Genomic DNA, 16,851 nt, shown 5'->3' with positions numbered 1-16,851 from the left:
TCTTTATATTTGTGGTTCCAGTGCTCAAATGTTGAGAGCCAGGGCTTTTCTTCTCTGAAATAAGAGCAGATTCTTGATCATTTTAGAACCTGAACCTGAGAGGTTCCATTACAACACAAAGCCAAAAAGAAACAGAGGGAGTAAGTCACTGAACACCTGTCATGGCTGAGAACTTCCATCCCCATAGGTGCAAGGTAATGGCTTACAAAACTCCAGGACTCAAGACAGGATGGGGGTGGGAGGATGCTTCCAGTTTCCAATTCTATTCAGCAACCTTTGTCCAGTACCTGCTGTGTAGTACCAGGCACTGTGATGGACTCTGGGACAAAGACAGGAAGCCCTGATGGAGCTCAGAGGCTAGGAGGAAAAATGGGCCCCCATACACCTGTATATCAAAGTGTGACAAATGTCAGGAGCAAGGGAAGAAACATACCAGTGTAGGGTTGAAGGAAAAGAAAGAAAGCTACGTCAGTAGAGTGTGCTGAAGACTACATTCCTGGCAGAGGTGGAGCTTGAACCAAAGCCATAAAAGATGGTTAAAGTTTAGATGATGGGAATGGGGGAAGCGCAGCTCCCAACACTGAGCATAGTGATGGACAAGTTAAGGAAGGCTGAAACAATGGTCTAGTCCCAAAAGTTCCCCCTTATCCTTTCTCAGGCCTTTTAGGAAGTAGATCCAAGACTGATGAGGGAGGGAAAGGGGAGATGAGCCCTCTCAGCAGAATCAGGAATTGGGCTTTTTGACTCAGGGACTGGAGCCTCAGTGGTGGTTGACTATGGGAGCAATGGGACATGTGTCTTAAGGGGGCAGGAACCAAAGAGCAGAGGCTGAAGCTCTGGCCTGTGACAGAGCCCATATTCCCTCTGGCTGAAGGCTAAATGAACCCATATGGGACATCCAGAGCCTTGGAGGCACCGGTAGGGGGTTAGCCTTCTAGCTGGCTTCAAGGTCAGCCAACCACTTGTCTCACTCAGTTGCCGGGTCAGGCCAGTGGCCCAGTGACCTGGGGTTCAGTGAGCTGGCAGATCTGAGGTCTCTGAATGTCGGAGTGTGGAGCAGCTTGGCTGAAGGACAAGGAATCAGGAGGCACCATCTTGCCTCCTGAGATCAAACTACTGGGTGAAGGGAATTCCCAGGGGTCTCCTGGTCTTCAGACTGGAATGGAGGGCGGGACCAGCACAGCAAGGGACGGAATGAAGGGTGGAGTTAGTTGAGATAAAAAAATTACCCTTGGGGTGCCTGGGTGGCTCAGTGGGTTAAAGTATCTGCCAGGGTCCTGGGATCGAGCCCCACATCGGGATCTCTGCTCAGCGGGGAGCCTGCTTTCACCCCTCTCTCTCTCTGCCTGCCTCTCTGCCTACTTGTGATCTCTGTCAAATAAATAAATAAAATCTTAAAAAAAAATTTATGAACTCTCCAGATGGGCACTTTTAAAAAAGGCTTTATTTTTAAGTAATCTCTACACCCAATGTGGGGCTACAACTCCGAGATCAAGAGCCGCTTGCTATATGGACAGAATCTGCCAGATGCCCCTGGTGAGCACTCTTCATGACTTGGACACATTGAAGCCCACACATTCTCAGAATGAAGTTACATTCAGACAAATGCAAAGAGACGTGTAGAATTCATATTTGTAAAAGCCAAAGAAGAAAAAGTCCAATGAGAAAAAAGAAATACCTTGCACAGCAATAATAAACATCAAATTCAACAACATGGTTACCCATGGGGTAAGGAGGAGGGGAGAGGTCAAGAAGTGGGGCTTCTTTTTTATTTGTAATATTTTGGTTCTTAAAAAATTTTGAAATAAACATGACAAACTGTTAAGATGGACAGAGCTGGTGATTGGACCAAGGGATTTAGTATATTATAGTCTACTTCCAGTGTGTTTGAGATATTGCATTAAAAAAAAAAATTGAAGAGGGACGCCTGAGTGGCTCAGTTGGTTAAGCAGCTGCCTTCGGCTCAGGTCATGATCCTCAGGCTCCATGCTCTGCAGGGAGCCTGCTTCTCCCTCTGCCTCTGCCTGCCATTCTGTCTGCCTGTGCTCGCTCTCTCTTCTCTCTCTCTCTCTCTGACAAATAAATAAAATTTAAAAAAAATTCGAAGAAACAGTATTGTCAGGAAATTAGTCGAGATGGGGAGGGGGATGTCACCGTGGGGAGCAGGATGGGGTGGGGGTGTTGGCAAGGTGTCCGGGACCTGCTGGAGGAGGGGTGGGCAGGCAGACCCAGGCTGCTAAAGCTAGCAGGGAGCATGAAAGGAGGTGCCAAGATCAAGGTCAGATCACAGTTAAGGAAGGGCTGGGCCCTGGGGAGTCCCAGTATTCGCGGAAGTGAAAGTGCGGGAGTATGTGTGCAGAGGGTGTGTGCGACCCAAAGACGTGGCAGCTCCGGGTAGGGGACAAGCTGGGGCAGCAGGCTCTTCTTCGCAGGGCTGGCCGCCAGTCCCCGGGGAGCCTTGCATCAGGCGGACAATGCACCAGGTAGACTTTGGGCTCAACCCCTCCAGCTAAGCTGCCCGTCTCCCTGCAGGGACCCCAGCCCTTTCCCCAGCCTGAACTTCCCTTTTTCCCCTGTACATCCGGAGCTGCTTTCCCCCTCCCTCCCCTGTGCAGGGAGCTCTGTGGCCTGGACCCCAGATAGCCTCAGACTTTTAACTGGGTTGGTATTGGGCTTCCTACATGCAAAGGGACAGTGTTGAGGATGATGGTGTGACAGAGAAACTAAAGAGAGAGTGTTCTCGATAGCCTTCCCTGGACCCCAATTGCCCTCTCTTGGGGGAGGGCCAGGCTGATGGCTCCAAGTTTAGGGGAGAGGCTCCACCCCCATGTTGGGGGGGGGGGCCCTGATGGTCCAGGGGGGACAGGGAGGGGGGCTAGGGAGAGAAGTTTTCTTGAGCCTGTGGTAACTTCATCAGCTGGCTCTGGTATTTATCGTTGGGAGATTTGCTATCTTCATGGTAATCCAGCCCACCTCTACTCAACAGTTAGCAGAGCCGAGACAGACAGACATTACCCCCAGCTTCTGGCTGGGACCTTGAGAGGGGCAGAGGCTCTCCTCAATGCAGGGCTCTCCTCAATGCAGCCAGGAATCCACACTGGGCATCCCCTCCCTTCCAGGTCCAGACCTGAGACCCCTAAGAAGATCCTATATTATGGGATGAGGTATCCCCTTTGCTTCACCCCCAGCTTTGGGGGTTCCTGCCTCATTTTCCTTTCTCCCTCCCCCAAGGTTCCACCTCTCTGCCTTCTGTGTGAGTTGAGGGTGGTGGAAACCTAAGATGCTCAACACAATGACTTTCTTCTCCCAGGACTTGAAGACCGGCTGCTCACTGCCCACAGGCCGGGCCATGGGACAGCAGCCCCTCGTGGGCTCAGATTCCTGACCTAGGACATATAACCTATTGGAATTTTACTGGAGGCCTGGATAGACAGATCAGTGGGAGGGGACGGATGTGGGGGGCCACACTCTGCATGCCAGACTGTAAGGAAGCCCTCTCCATCCCTTTCTGAATGACTTTGTCTCCCTATTCTCTTTCTCTGTCTCTCTACATCTATTTCATTCCTGGTTCTTTATCTGTCTGTCTTTATCTTCTTGGCTTTGTGTTTTCCTCTTTCTCTCTGTATCCCCCTCACCACGCACCTGTATTTTTCTTTGATTCTCTCTCTTCCTACATGTGGGTTTTTTTTGTGGGGGGAGTTGTGGGGTTTATTGCTATGCATGTGTTTATCTGTATGTTTCCTTGTCTCTCCATGTCTTCACTCCCTTTCTTTGTCTGTGTTTCTCTCTCCCTAATGCTCTCTGTCTCTCAGTTCCCTTTGGGTGTCTGTCTTTCCATTTGGCTCTTTTTCCGTGTGTACAGGCCCATATCTCCCTTTTTCTCTCTGCCACTCCCCTACCAGGCTGGCCAACGTCCCTGGCCTTCTGCAGCTGTGAACGGCTCAGGGCAGGAGCCCCAAAGGCAACTCCCAGAGGTGCCAGGTGGGACCTGGGAACCACCGAGAGGGGATGGGCTACCCCTGCTCACCATCATTGTTGCTGCTTTTGTCCTGCTGGCTGTCTGTATTGTGGTGGCAGTCCACTTTGGGCCAAGACTACACCAGGGCCGTGCCACTCTCCCCGCAGAGCCACCAGCCCCAAAAACGGAAGGCGGCATCTACCTCATCCACTGGCGAGTGCTGGGCCACCAGGATGCTCATGGAGACACCTGGCAGGAACCTCCTGTCCCTGGCTCCTGCCCTGTGCCAGATGGGCCTAGGCTCAGCGTTGATGAAGTCACATGTCTGTAGGAGGGACACTTTGAAAATTTGGACTGACCTGGCTCACAACAAGAAACTGGACAGAGAATTAGGGCAAAAGCAACTTGGGGTCTGGACATCAGAGCTTTGGAAATGCACACATGGACTCAGCTGGAGCTGCTCTCTCGGCGGAATATTTATAGAGAAAGTGCTGATGCGGACAGGAGAAATAAAAGAAGCTTGAGGGCTTTGCCTGGAAACATGCTCCTGTGAGCATTACCAGGGCCCAAAGCTGCCCTCACAAAGCTACTCCCTGCTTTTCGGGAACCATCAGATCCTTGACCCTCCTTTACCAAATTTGTACCTCCTCCTCTCATCCCTAATCTCCTTTGCTTTTGGTGTCAGCATGAGTCCAGCTTGCAAGATTCCCCCAACCATCCCACCCCTGTGCGGGGAATCTCAGAGTCTCGCTGTAGAGGTCCTGCCCCCAGGACCCCCAGGTCCTGTGAGGGCTAGTCAGGGAGAGCTGAGGCAAAGAACCTAGAGGTATGCCTTCTTTGGTACTCAGGAAAAGAAGGAAAATCTGTTGCCCTTCACTGATCAGAAGATAACCGTTTGGCTCCTGGGGCCTAACCCTCCTCAACAACTTCCAAGGCCCCAAGCACCCATTATATCTCCCTACATGGCTTTTGAATGCCTCCTACTATGTTGGGGCAAGACTTTTTCTTGGCTTCCTAGGAAGGGATGGAGGGAATTCAGGGGCTCTCTTTACCTGTCCCTTTTTGTGTGTATGGGCCAGTTGGAAGCAGACTAAAACTTATCCATGACGTGTCCCAAATCCAGAACCTTCCAGCTGGTGGGAACACAAGAAAGGAAAAGGAGCTCCATGCTGCTTGTCTAAGGGAAAGAAGGAGTGAGGAGAGGGATTTGCGGGGGGATGGTGGGTGTGGAGGTTGATAAGATGTGGGAAGGCAGTGCTGAGCCTCTAGGTGCCTCTCCAAAAGGCACCCTGTCCCTGACCCAACTGTACCTCAGTGTTGTGCGATTGAAAACATGCAGATAGGCGTTTATGGAGGGGCATCTGGGTTCTCTACACTGGGGAATGCCTGAGGACAGCAGATGCACCCTGGTACTGGCCTTGGTGAGACCCTGGCCGTCAGGAAGGTGAGGATGGCAGACAATGCAGAGGAACAGAGGTGGAGATCGTAATGTGCACTGAGGACTGGCCTGCCTCCTTTGTGGTCCAGCTGTACACTGGGCACCTGACTCACCCGTGGACCTGTGGATAGCCTAGCGTTCACTCCGCATAACAATTTTGGGAGAAAGAGCCCCTGTTCTCCCAGTGTTACAGTGGAGGATATCCAGATCCCCAGGTGGACACAGGTGCCAAGTGGTGAAGTCAGGATTTGAACCTGAACTGTCAGACTCTCCAGCCTAAGCACCAAGTTGGGGGGCTAGATGGGTGGAGGCAGGTCATTTTGGAAAAGCCCTTGATTCTCCCCTGGTTTCTAGGCACAGGAATGATTGATGTAAGGTTGGAGGAGCCTCGGGCCTTGGGGGCAGGATGGCTGGGACAGTTGGGAAGAAGAGATTGTGTCCTCCTTTCCTCCTTAGGCTCTGGAATCCTTGGGAGCAGTTGGTTCCTTATGGCAAATGTGTGTCTGTCTGTTGAGCCCATCTCCACAATGATGCTGTACGCAGAAATTTGTGCTGAGCATTTGTGATAAAAAAAAAAAAAAAAAAGAAAAAACAGAGGTGAGGGGCGCCTAGCTAGCTCAGTCAATAGAGCGTCCAACTCTTGATCTCGGGGTTGTGAGTCTAGACACATGTTGGGTATGGAGGTTACTTAAAAAATTTTAAAACAAAGTGAAACAAAATCAAACCAGAGTGGGAGGTAGGGAACAAGTCGTGGGTAAAACAGAAGGAGCTGGTGGAAATGGGATGCCTGCCCTCCCTGATAGGGGAGGTTTACCACTACAGCATTGTAATGGCTCGGTTCTAACAGTGATGGCATGGCATAAGACACAGCAGATGCCTGGGTGTATTGTCCGAGGTTTCCCAGAGTATATCCTATCTCCTCACACAAACCCTCTTCTCCCTTTCCCCCTTATCCGTTTGCAGGCTCTATCATCCGGGCACATTCATCCAGTGGCCCCTGGTCCTTCGAGTAGCCCCTTGCCCCGGATGTGGCTGTGTGCCCTTCATGCCATCGGTGTGCCTGCTCAGGCCGCTCCGTATTCCCCAGCCTCTCACTAGAGACAAAGGCCCATGGGGCATGCTACACTCTCTGCCCCCAGCCTGACTCCTGGGCTCCGTCCGCAGTGAATGCATGCCCACCACCACACTGCCCTGTCCGAGAATAAGGAGGGGTCTAGGGGGTCTAAGGAAGTGGAAGCACGTCTGTGCAAGTGGATTTGGACATTTCAGATTGCTTGTGTGAGTCAGAGTCCAGCCGGAGAAAGATGGCACACTCAGATAGGTCACCTGAGGAGTGCTGAAAAGGGGGCTGTTTACGGGTGTCTGGTCGGTTGAGCGTCTGACTCTTGATTTCAGCTCAGGTCATGATCCTAGTGTTGTGAGATTGAGCCCCACATCAGGTTCCGTGCTGGGCGTGGAGCTCCTTGAGAATCTCTCTTGCTGTCTCCTTCTGCCCCTCCCCCCCTCCCCCTGTACACCCTTGTATGTACTCTCTAAAGAAAACAATTTTTTTTTTTTTTAAAGAAAGGGGGCTGTTCAGAAAGGGCAGGTATAAGGAGACTATAAGTGAAGATTGAGTGCTCCAGAAGGGACGTTAGCAGGAAGCCAGGACCATCGCTAGGTCTGAGCAGCACGGGGAAGGGGCAGATAATGGAACCTGGGGAGAGACAGGGTTACCGAGAGCGCGGCAGAAGCATGGCTTTAGGTTAGAGATGCAGAGAGCCCTTGGTGCTACAGGGAGGAATCTGGGAGAATAACTACCCCAACTTCGCCCCCTCCCTTTCCCTCTGTTCTCCTACTGGGGCTTCCCATGGACTGAACATGACCAGAATTCAGAGAGCAAGGGAGCCTGTTGATGCCATCCCAGGACAGAGGAGGGAGAGAGGGCTAGAGAGTCAGTCTGGAGGTCCAATGAAAGACACCTGACACATCACTTAAATTTATCTGGCATTTAGAGTTACAAAAATGTTCCATACAATCATAATCCTCACAACAACCCTGCAAGATAGGTAGGACAGTGATTATAATCCCATTTCACAGATGAGGACACTGAGGTTCAGAGAGGTAAAACAACTTGCCCAAAGTCATAGGATTCGTCTTGAAATGTTAAGTTCAGGGATCTTCTCTGAGAGGCTCCCTGTGGGAGGAAGTGGTTCTGCTGGGCATTCAGCTGCTAAAGAGAGCCCTTCAATCCACAGTCTCGGGGATCCAGAGTCTTGGGGAGCACTGGGATTTCAGGCCAGTGGACCCTGAGCATCAGAATAAATCCGTGCGGAGTGGGAGAGGCTGTTCCAAGCCACTGATGAGGAGCTTGGGCTCCTGGGACAGCGTGGAGGAATTGGGTGCAATCGAGGTGTCCGGGCCACCCATAGTGACCTCCTTTTCCTCCTGCCGCAAGTGCCGGAGAATCTCCTGTGACAGGGAGAAGCTGCTTCCCTCTGCAGGTTCTGGAACAAGGATGGGGAAGGTGGGTGAGGAGTGTGGAGAGGACCTCTCCTGTTCTCACTTGAACATGCCCTGAGGCTTTCGGGGGCAGATCCTCCAACCCTTCCTCTCCCTCACCTCTGTGTTCTTTCCCACCCCTGGCCCTGGGGCTAGTGTTCCCTGGAATTCTGGGGCTAGAAGTGGTTTTAGAGATAACAGAATTCCACCTTCCCAATCCTAGAAATGGGGCTCAGAGAGAGCAGAGACCAGTAGCCCTGATCTCTGTGTCCTGGGGCTGGGGCTCTTCTGCTTCTTCTAGCATTCCTAGATGATGTCAGGGGCTCCTGGAGCCCATCTCTTCACACTCCACCCAGGACCCGTAGCCAGATACTCAGAAAGCAACTGAGTGCCCTAAGTGGAGAGGTAGGACCTTTCCCCGGGCAGGAAGGAGCCAGGCTTGGATGCCTTGACTGCTTGGGAAGACCCAGGGCATGGTGCCACTCTAGCTACTTCTAACCCCTCAGGACACCTCTTCTCTTCCCACCTGGTAGCCTATCAAGCCCTCACCCTGGTAGACGATAAGGCGGCAGTTGTTCTGTGATTCAGGGGCATCTGCCAGGATGTCTTCAAGTATCCGGCAGAAGAGTTTGGCCTGCTCAAGCCGATCCTCCCGGCTAAAGCCAGCTCGGCCATCCTGTGACATGGCGAAAAGGGTCTGCAAGGGGGTGGCATACTCCAGGACACAGATGCCCACCTAGAAGAGGTGAGATGGGGGCAAGACTCAAACAGGGCCCAGACAGACAGACTCTGGACCCTGGTGCCACTGCTGGGGCCCCACTCCCTCCGCCTGGAGAGATGGAGTTCTGGGAGGAGGCAGCCCTGATGGGATCCATGGAGTCTGGCGGCCTTTGCTCCTAAAATCAGGACCACGACTGTGCTAAATTTACCCTCCACAGATCCTCCTTCTCCATCCTGGCGCAAGGCTCACGGAGTCACTCTGCTGTCCGCGGCTCTGCCCTGTCACCCAGGGCAGAGACCCAATTCATTGGTTCCCTCAAATCAAATGTAGGGGCTGGACTCTGGGTTCAAGCTTGGTCTGGGCTTCCTCCAACCTATCTGAGATCTTACATACATTCTCACACCTTCGTTTAGGGCAACTTTATGGTCAAGTACGTGGTTTGTCAGGTTGAAATCATCCTGTTTCTTGCTGGTTCTTTGAGTCTCGGTTTCCGCATGTGTGAGGTAGGGCTCATAACAGTCCTCACCCCACAGGTGGTAGCGAGGGTTAGCTGAGGCGGTCAGATGACTGGCATCTGGTATGCGCTAAGGGCTCGATTACTGTTATTGGTTGCTATCGTCCTTCAGATCCAAATCCTGCCCAGCCCTGGGACCAACTTGGGAAATGAAGGCTCAGAGGAGGGCAATGGATTTGTATCAGTGCTTGGCCCAGGGTCAGAATTCTGGTGCTCTGGGCTGGATTTCTCATTAGCAGCACCCTTCTCCCTGAACACTCACCGGTTGCCCATTTTCCAGAAGCTCATAGACACTGTTGGTGTAAACCCGGCCCTTGATGCCAGCACGGTCAACACTTTGCTTCGGCAGCTCATATAGGAAGCGAATGTTGGGGTCGGCCACACTCAAGTCGTCAGGAACCCCACAGTCCAGAGGGAAGAGGATGTGTAGTCGATGGCTCCCCAAGCCCCGGAGCATGTTGGCGTGCTGTAGATTGTACATGCGTATCCGGGCTGGGAGCCCTGGGGTGGAAAGGCCCAAGAAGTCATTCCTACAGCCCTGTCACCCAGGGCAGAGACCCAATTCATTGGTTCCCTCAATGTGTGAGTGCAAGAGAACCACGGGTCCAGTCCACTTGCATTGTGCCTGAGCCAGGAAGGCAGAGCCTTCGGGAAACCTCCCCCCACTCCTTCTCCTCTCCTCCTTCAGTTGTCCTTTGTCCAGATGTCTCTGCTCACCCCGCTCCTTCCCACTACAGCTTTTAGGGCTCTGAGAGGCAGGAAGAGCCCTGGAAGGTGACATTCCCAGCACTCCAAGGTGTACAGGGTCTGGCCACTTGCTTCAGACCTGTTTCCTAGCAGAGGCCCTGGTGACAAGGGCAGAGAGCAATGAGTTATGGGAGAGCCATGCTCTTGGCAAGCAAGTCAGAAGAAATGAGACATGACACATGGGCTCGTAGTAGAGTGGTCAAGGATCCAGGCTCTGGGCAGACCTGGGTTCAAACCCTGTCTCCGCTCACTAAGCCGTGTGACTTGGGAGAAGTGACTTCACCTTGTAGAGCCACGATGGTCTTATCTCTACAAGAGGGATGATAATCATCCCTTGTCCACAGGGTATGAATTAAAAGGGAAAATGCACACCCAGACAATGCAGTAAATATTCATTGGAAGAACTCATGCTTAACCTGAGAGAAATCACTTAATGGCTCTAAGCGCCATATTCCTCCTTGTAAACCAGGCATAATAACATCCTTCATGCCTACAGAATTGCTTTGGGAATCAGATGATTCCTTAGGAACAAAAATTCTTTGAAAAATACGGCAGGTTTTATGTCTTATTGTCTGTCTTAAAGATCTGGAAATAGAAGTGTTGAGAATGGCTCACCTGGCAAGATCAGTCGCAGGTACCCAATGTAATATGACCATGCCAGCCCGTGGGCCACGTTGAAGTTCTTTTTCTCACAGACTGCAGAGACCTCAGCCGGGGCTAGGCCCTGTAGACGGCAGGGTGGGGCTGGGGAGCCTCCATGAAGTATAACCAGATTCCTCCTCCTCAAAAAGTTTTCCCGACCAGCTGCCAACCTGCTCCCTTCTCTGCCACTGTTGCAGAACATTACACACTCTACTCTAAGGACCGACCTCTAAACTAGTCCCATCCCCACTGCTGAGCTCAGAGTAGGACCTACTAGCTGCTCCCTCCACTTGACTACACCCTTCACCTCCCTCTGTGTCTCACCTGGAGCTCTAGGAGGATATTCAGTGCCTCTGAGAGGCCCAGGAGGGCAAGCATCCAGGTGAAGGGCAGGCCAGCTGTGTTTGGGAGGGAGCCATAGAAATAGCAGGACAGCAGCAGCAGAGCCCCACAACGAATGGGGCAGCCCAGGCAAGCCCGCATAGCCCTCCAGTAGCTGCCCTGGTACCTGCAGGGGACAGGCAAACTCTGGACTGCTGCCCAGCTCAGTCAGGGAGATTCAAGGAGGGGCAGGGCTGGGCGTCAAGAGAGCAAGATGGGGGGGGGGGATGGGTGGGAAATTGCTATGGGTAATGGAGTTACCTGGAGTGGAGGTGGCACATCTCCTCAGTCAGATGACAGACCCCCTTGAAGAGCAGTCCCAGCTGCAGGGAGGCCAGGTGGAGCACCAGCCATCGGAGAATGTGTTCTGGTGGCTCTCCCAGAACCCAAAGGGCTGCCAGGCAGACAGTCAACAGAACGAAGGCTGCCTTCCGGGCTCTGGTCCCCCTAGGCCGTGGGATGGATGGGTGCAGGCTAGAATGGGACATCTGTGGGTACCAAGAAACCCATGGCCGTTATCCTCCCACTCTCCTACCATGGCGGGACAGCTTTCTCCTCCTGTGCCCAGCCGGGGTCAGAGGCTGTTGTTGGAGATGCCTCTAGAGGACAGGCTGGGCTTAGAGCATCCCAGCACTCCTGTCTCGGAGAGATTTGTTGAAAAGAAGCAGGGGAAGAAGTGGGTGCACCCACACATAAATACCCTACCCAACCCCAGGAAGACCACAGGTGTAGTGAAGAAAAAAAGCAGTGACTGTCCCAGACCCAGACCTGAAAATGTCCTGTAAGATGCCACCCACCTAGAGACTGTTGGGAACCTGCGCTTCCCTCTCCACCGAATCCACCCCAGGGAAGGCGTTAGTCAGCAAACGTGGCACACAGTCTGGGAGTGCAGGCAGGACAGTTGGAAGGCTGCTGCCCATCTCTGGGTGTCTGGGAGCCTCAGCCTTGGAGCCTATGCTCCGCTGCTCCTGGTCCTACTTACCTTCCACCTCGGAGACTGCAGATTGTTTCTGGAAGATGACAGGGAGAGGTCTAAGGCAATGACTCCCAGCGACCAAGTGCAGACTCTCTAGGTACAGTCTGAAAATGGGACTTTAAAAAACAACTAAAGCTTTTTCCACAACACTGCAGCCCTGGCCGTCTCACCAGACCACAGCTCAGGAGAGGACGGTATTTCCTGCTCCCCAGGAAGGGAGGAAGGGCCCTGATGAGCCATAGTCCAGTCTTGATGTGGAGAGGGAAGCTTGAGGAGGCCCTTGTTCATTGCCCTTTGCTCCCCCTCACCGTCCCCTGCAGCCATAACCCTGACCACCTCAAGACCCCACGATCAAACAGACTCTCCAGCGCCCAGACAGGGCTCCACACACTCTCAGAGGAATGCAGCACACACACTACACCATACTAACCTGCCTGATTTTGATTCTGGTCTGGACGCAGATCCTCTTTTTCTGGAGACTGTGATATCAGGAAGGAGGAAGGGAGAATGAAAGTTATTTCCTGTAACAGCAGCCTTTCTGGTAAAAGGTTTCACAGCAGCTGAGAGCCTGCAGGGGAGTGGGGCTTTGGCTTCCACGGGAAGTAGCCACGCCTCTGACTTCTCAGAGAGAGCCCTGTGATTCTAGCCAAAAAAACAGTCACATGGAACCTCACCATCAATCATCATCATAAAGGGTTTACCATGTTCCAGATAGGATGCTAAGTGTTACACATGGTATTTTTCTTAATCTGCTGAGCCACTCTGGAAGATAGCTAGAATTATTCCCCATTTTGCAGGGGGATCTGTCTGAGGCTCAGGGTGGTAAATGGCTTGCTCTGTGCCTTGACTGCATGGGAGGGGGTGAAAGGTCCAAGTTTCACATCTATATATTCTCCTGCGGTGGCCGGGAGTATCTCTGGCTGGTCTCTGGCAAACTGAGAAGCTGATTTAACCGGAGGACAGGGCTGGCCTGGAGAGTAGGATTGGGGTGGCCCCCACAGAGCTGCAGCTGTTCATTCTGGCCAGGCCAGCGAGTCTTTGCCTGGACCCTTCACCGCATCACAACCAGAAACCAGGTGGACAACACATGCACTCACAGATGACAACGGGCCTCCCATGAACAAGGAGGCCTTCTGAAAACTCTTGTTTGCAAAAATCACTTCCTCTAAATGGGGGAATTCCCTCTATCTTCTCTTCCCCACAAGTGGCTCCCAAGGGGGCCCTCTGAGGTAAGCAAGGGCTCAGCTGCTTTAAAACCAAAGAAAATCAAAGGTGCCCAAAAGAAGGCCTGAACAGAGTTCTCCCAGCCCCAAGAGCCAGCTGTGCCAAGTAGCCAAGGGCCGCTAGGCTACGGAGGACCTACTCCCCAGGGGACATTGCCTGCTCTGTGGCTCTGACTGGTCATTATTTCCCCCAGACGTGTTCTTTACTCCATCCCTTCCTTCATCCCACCCCCCTAAAATAGAAGTTCCTCTGCTTTAGAGGCCAGATGGGGACTATGCATCTGAAGCCTTAAAAAATACATGTGTCATCACAGATCTAGCAATCTACTTCCAGGAACCCTTCATCAGGAAATACTCAGACAAGAGGCACCTGGGTGGCTCAGTTGGTTAAGCCTCTGCCTTCAGCTCAGGTCATGATCTCAAGGTCCTGTGATTGACCCTGCTCCTCCCTCTCCTGCTCTGCTCTCTCTCTTTGTCAAATAAATAAATAAAATCTTAAAAAAAAGAAATAATCAGACAAGGACACAAAAAATGCCTATTTTTCAGATGTCCGTAGCATTATTGTTTACACCAGAGGAAAAACTGAAAGTTATGCAAATGCCCAACAATGAGGACTTGTTGACTAAATTGTGATGCATCTTATAGTAGAAGGTTGCAAAGCCACCAAAAATGATGAGGTAATTTTGTATTAATGTCTCTTTTTTTTTTATTTTTTAAGATTTGTTTATTTTAGGGTGAAGAGGGGCAGAGGGAGAAGGAGAGAGGGAATCTCCAGCAGACTCCCTGCCCAGCGCAGAGCCCAATGCCAGGCTCAATCCCACAACTCTGACATCATGACCCAAACCAAAAGCAAGAGTCAAACACCCAACCAACTGAGCCACCCAGGCACCCCTGTATCTCTTGACTCTTAAACATGTTTTTTACACATTTCTCACTGGAAAAGAGCAGCATACAAGACAGTATAATCGCATTTTAAGAAATATATCTTGCATGAAAAAAGGTCTGGAAGCACGTATGTCAAAATGCCAACAATGATTACTCTCTGCCGTGGGAATATAGATGAATGTAGCATATTTTTCCCTGTTTGCTCAATATGTTCTCTTGGGTTTCTTTTCCCAAGATTGAACATGTATTGTTTGTTTCATGCTTGGAGTATGCTGTGAAAAGAAAAAAATCCCAGCACTGCCTCAGGGCCAAGGGGATAGGATTGCTGCTGAATATGACAGGCCAGGCCCCGTTGTCATGACACCCACATAAGGACACGCGCCGCGCTGTGGGCATTGGGCAACCGCACCAGGCATTAACTACAGATACGGCGAGGGCTTCAGAGAATGCACTTCTGTTGATGTTCTGAGGGGAGCCTGGAATACCCACGTCTAGACTTTCCTGAAGAAATGCCATTTAAGCTGAGTTTGGAAGGAGCACGGCAAGGGGGTGGGGAGGAGGGAGGGTGAAGAACATTTTGACCGAGCATCACGTGTTTAAAAGGGTGGGAAGGATTTGGGTCCGTGGAGGAACAGAGAAATGCCTGGTGTGGGGGAGTGTGTGAGTGTGTTGGGGTTCTGTATCAGATTCTTAGGGCTGCTCTACGGAGGCCCTAGAAATGTGGTGGCTTAAAACAACATAAATTTATTAAACAGAAATTTACTCACCACCTTCCGCTACCTCCAGGTGATCGTTGGTTTGCAGCTCTGCCTCTCTCATAGCTTCCTCAGCTTTTCGTCTCTGTCTTCACAGGGCTTTTCCTCTTCTAATGAGGACACCCATTGTGCTTGGATCAGATTGCACCCTAATGACTTCATTTTAGCTTGACTAAACCTGCAAAGACACTATCTCCAAATAAGATCACATTCACAGGTGCTGGGAGGCTAAGACTTCAACATATCTTTTTGGGGGACATAATTCAACCCCTAACAGGGTCTGTGGTATAGGAATGGGATGAGGGACGGGGTCTGTGACCAGGGCCTCAGAGCCAAGTCCAGACCAGCTGGACTGACAGACAGGGAGCTCGAAGCTCTTCCAGACACACCACCTTGGCATTTGAGGAAACCATGGGCCACAGGAGGAGGTGAGGTGGGAGTGAGGGTGGTTGCCAGCTCACAGGCTGCTGCCTTCAGGCCAGGGTTTTGGGGCTTGATTGCTCTGCTCCATGGGGTGGCTTGCTCCCGGGGCCTCCCCCTCACTTCCCAGTAGTGACTTCTTCCCTCCAGACAGCCCCTGAGTGCTTGTCTGGGCCGGCGCTAGCATTTCCATGTCCAGCCCAGTTACAGCTGCCATAGGTCTCCCCTGAAACTTGTCATCAGTGTCCCTGGGAGAGAAATAAACCCCTAAACACTCATTCCGGGGACTTAGGGCCTGGGATAGCATGTGAGTGGGGTTGGGAGGACTCTGGGCTCTGAAGAGCTGCCCCTTTGCCCACACAACCCCTGATGTTCTTGCGTAAAGGTCCCCAAATCCTGCTAGGACAGGGACTTGGGGGGCGGATTTTAAGATCAGTTAACTATGGGGACGCCTGGGTGGCTCAGTTAGTTAAGATCAGTTAACTATGGTATTCCCGGGATCCAATCTGTCTGTGTCTCCTAGTTATGTGACCTTGGCCCAGTTTTTTACATTCATTGAGCCTCAGTTGTAGTGGGGATGGTAGTATCTTATCATATCAGACTGTCACGAGGATAAAAAGAAACACTGCACTTGTAGACATGACTTGCTCAAGATGCTCAGCGATTACTCATTTGACCCACCACCAGCAACAGCACTGACAGTCCTTCTCTTGGGGTTGCCAGCTTCCATCACCTTGGCCTCTAAAATGGGCTCAGGTCACCTCTCCAGCAGACACAGATATGAGTCTGATGCCAGCTACTTCCTTGCATTGCCCCATCATGGAGCCCATTAGTGTGTCATGGCCTTTCTTGGACAGGACAATATCCAAGTAGATGTGACAGAGAAAGAGGGGCTGGAAATGCATGACTGGGGGAGGGAGCGTGGGAGTGAATAATGGACCATGTTCTCCTGGAAGGAGGTATCCAGCCTCCTGGATAGAGATCTGGTTGGTCTTTTTGTTGTTGTTGTTGGGTTTTGCTCACAGCTTTATGGAGATAGAATTTCTAAAACCATACGATTCATATATTTAAAATGCCCAATTCAGGGATTCCTGGGTGGCAAAGTCAGTTGAGCATCCTGGTCTTTGTGCTCTGGTAGTGATCTCGGGGTATGAAATTAGGTGGATTTGAGCTCTGTGCTCAGTGTGGAGTGTGTTTCAGATTCTCTCTCCTTCTCCCTCTGCCCCTCTCGCTCATACTCTTTCTCTCTAAAATAAATCAATCTTTTTCTTTTTTAAAGATGTTATTTATTTATTTATTTATTTGACAGACAGAGATCACAAGTAGGCAGAGAGGCAGGCAGAGAGAGAGGAGGAAGCAGGCTCCCCACTGAGAAGAGAGCCCAATGTGGGGCTCAGCCCAGGACCCTGGGATCATGACCTGAGCTGAAGACAGATGCCTTAACCCACTGAGCCACCCAGATGCCCCAATCATCATAATTTTTGTTATATGCCCAATATTCTATAATAGAGAATTATGAAGCATGATTGAAGCAGTCACCTATTATTGGGGATTTAGATTCTTTTAAATTTTTCTCTATAAGAAACTTTGCAGGAGCACCTGGGTGGCTCAGTGGGTTAAGCCTCTGCCTTCAGCTCAGGTCATGATCCTGGGGTCCTAGGATCGAGCCCTGAATCAGGCTCTTTGCTCAGCAGGGAGCCGGCTTTCCCC

The 16,851-nt window shown here is 51.5% G+C and overlaps 2 protein-coding genes across 5 annotated transcripts; one reads left to right on the top strand and one right to left on the bottom strand.

The window, feature by feature from the left end:
• Nucleotides 1-2,353: 2,353 nt before the first annotated feature.
• SMIM33 (small integral membrane protein 33) lies at nucleotides 2,354-4,543 on the top strand. Its single transcript, XM_082725611.1, has 2 exons — nucleotides 2,354-2,483; nucleotides 3,903-4,543. The coding sequence occupies exons 1-2, from the start codon at nucleotides 2,475-2,477 to the stop codon at nucleotides 4,287-4,289; spliced, it is 396 nt and encodes a 131-aa protein (XP_082581737.1). The 5' UTR covers nucleotides 2,354-2,474; the 3' UTR covers nucleotides 4,290-4,543.
• Nucleotides 4,544-7,369: 2,826 nt separating this feature from the next.
• On the bottom strand, nucleotides 7,370-12,459 carry STING1 (stimulator of interferon response cGAMP interactor 1). 4 transcript variants are annotated; one of them, XM_082725586.1, is made up of 8 exons: nucleotides 12,289-12,457; nucleotides 11,865-11,892; nucleotides 11,144-11,370; nucleotides 10,826-11,009; nucleotides 10,475-10,583; nucleotides 9,375-9,613; nucleotides 8,427-8,613; nucleotides 7,370-7,882 (listed from the first exon to the last, which is right to left on the bottom strand). In XM_082725586.1, exons 3-8 carry the CDS (start codon nucleotides 11,368-11,370, stop codon nucleotides 7,692-7,694), a joined length of 1,137 nt encoding a protein of 378 aa, XP_082581712.1. In that variant the 5' UTR covers nucleotides 11,865-11,892; nucleotides 12,289-12,457; the 3' UTR covers nucleotides 7,370-7,691. The 4 variants fall into 4 exon arrangements, with proteins under 4 accessions (XP_082581712.1, XP_082581710.1, XP_082581711.1 ...); XM_082725584.1 differs by having other exon boundaries at nucleotides 11,865-11,974; nucleotides 12,289-12,433; XM_082725585.1 differs by having other exon boundaries at nucleotides 11,865-11,962; nucleotides 12,289-12,430.
• Between the last annotated feature and the right edge of the window lie 4,392 nt (nucleotides 12,460-16,851).

This window comes from Mustela nivalis (genome assembly GCF_964662115.1).
Source record: "Mustela nivalis genome assembly, chromosome: 3".
NCBI lineage: Eukaryota > Metazoa > Chordata > Mammalia > Carnivora > Mustelidae > Mustela > Mustela nivalis.
Note: the sequence above shows the minus strand (reverse complement) of the source record. Positions and strands in the feature narration are given on the sequence as shown.

Bases quoted from the DNA above. Each gene is read 5' to 3' on its own strand.
- STING1 (XM_082725587.1), bottom strand. From the start codon at position 11,370: ATGTCCCATTCTAGCCTGCACCCATCCATCCCACGGCCTAGGGGGACC. The intron at 8,614-9,374 runs GTGAGTGTTCAG...CACCTCTTCTAG, and splicing joins TTCTGGAAAATGGGCAACCG to GTGGGCATCTGTGTCCTGGA. The intron at 7,883-8,426 runs GTGAGGGCTTGA...TCCTTGTTCCAG, and splicing joins CCGCCTTATCGTCTACCAGG to AACCTGCAGAGGGAAGCAGC.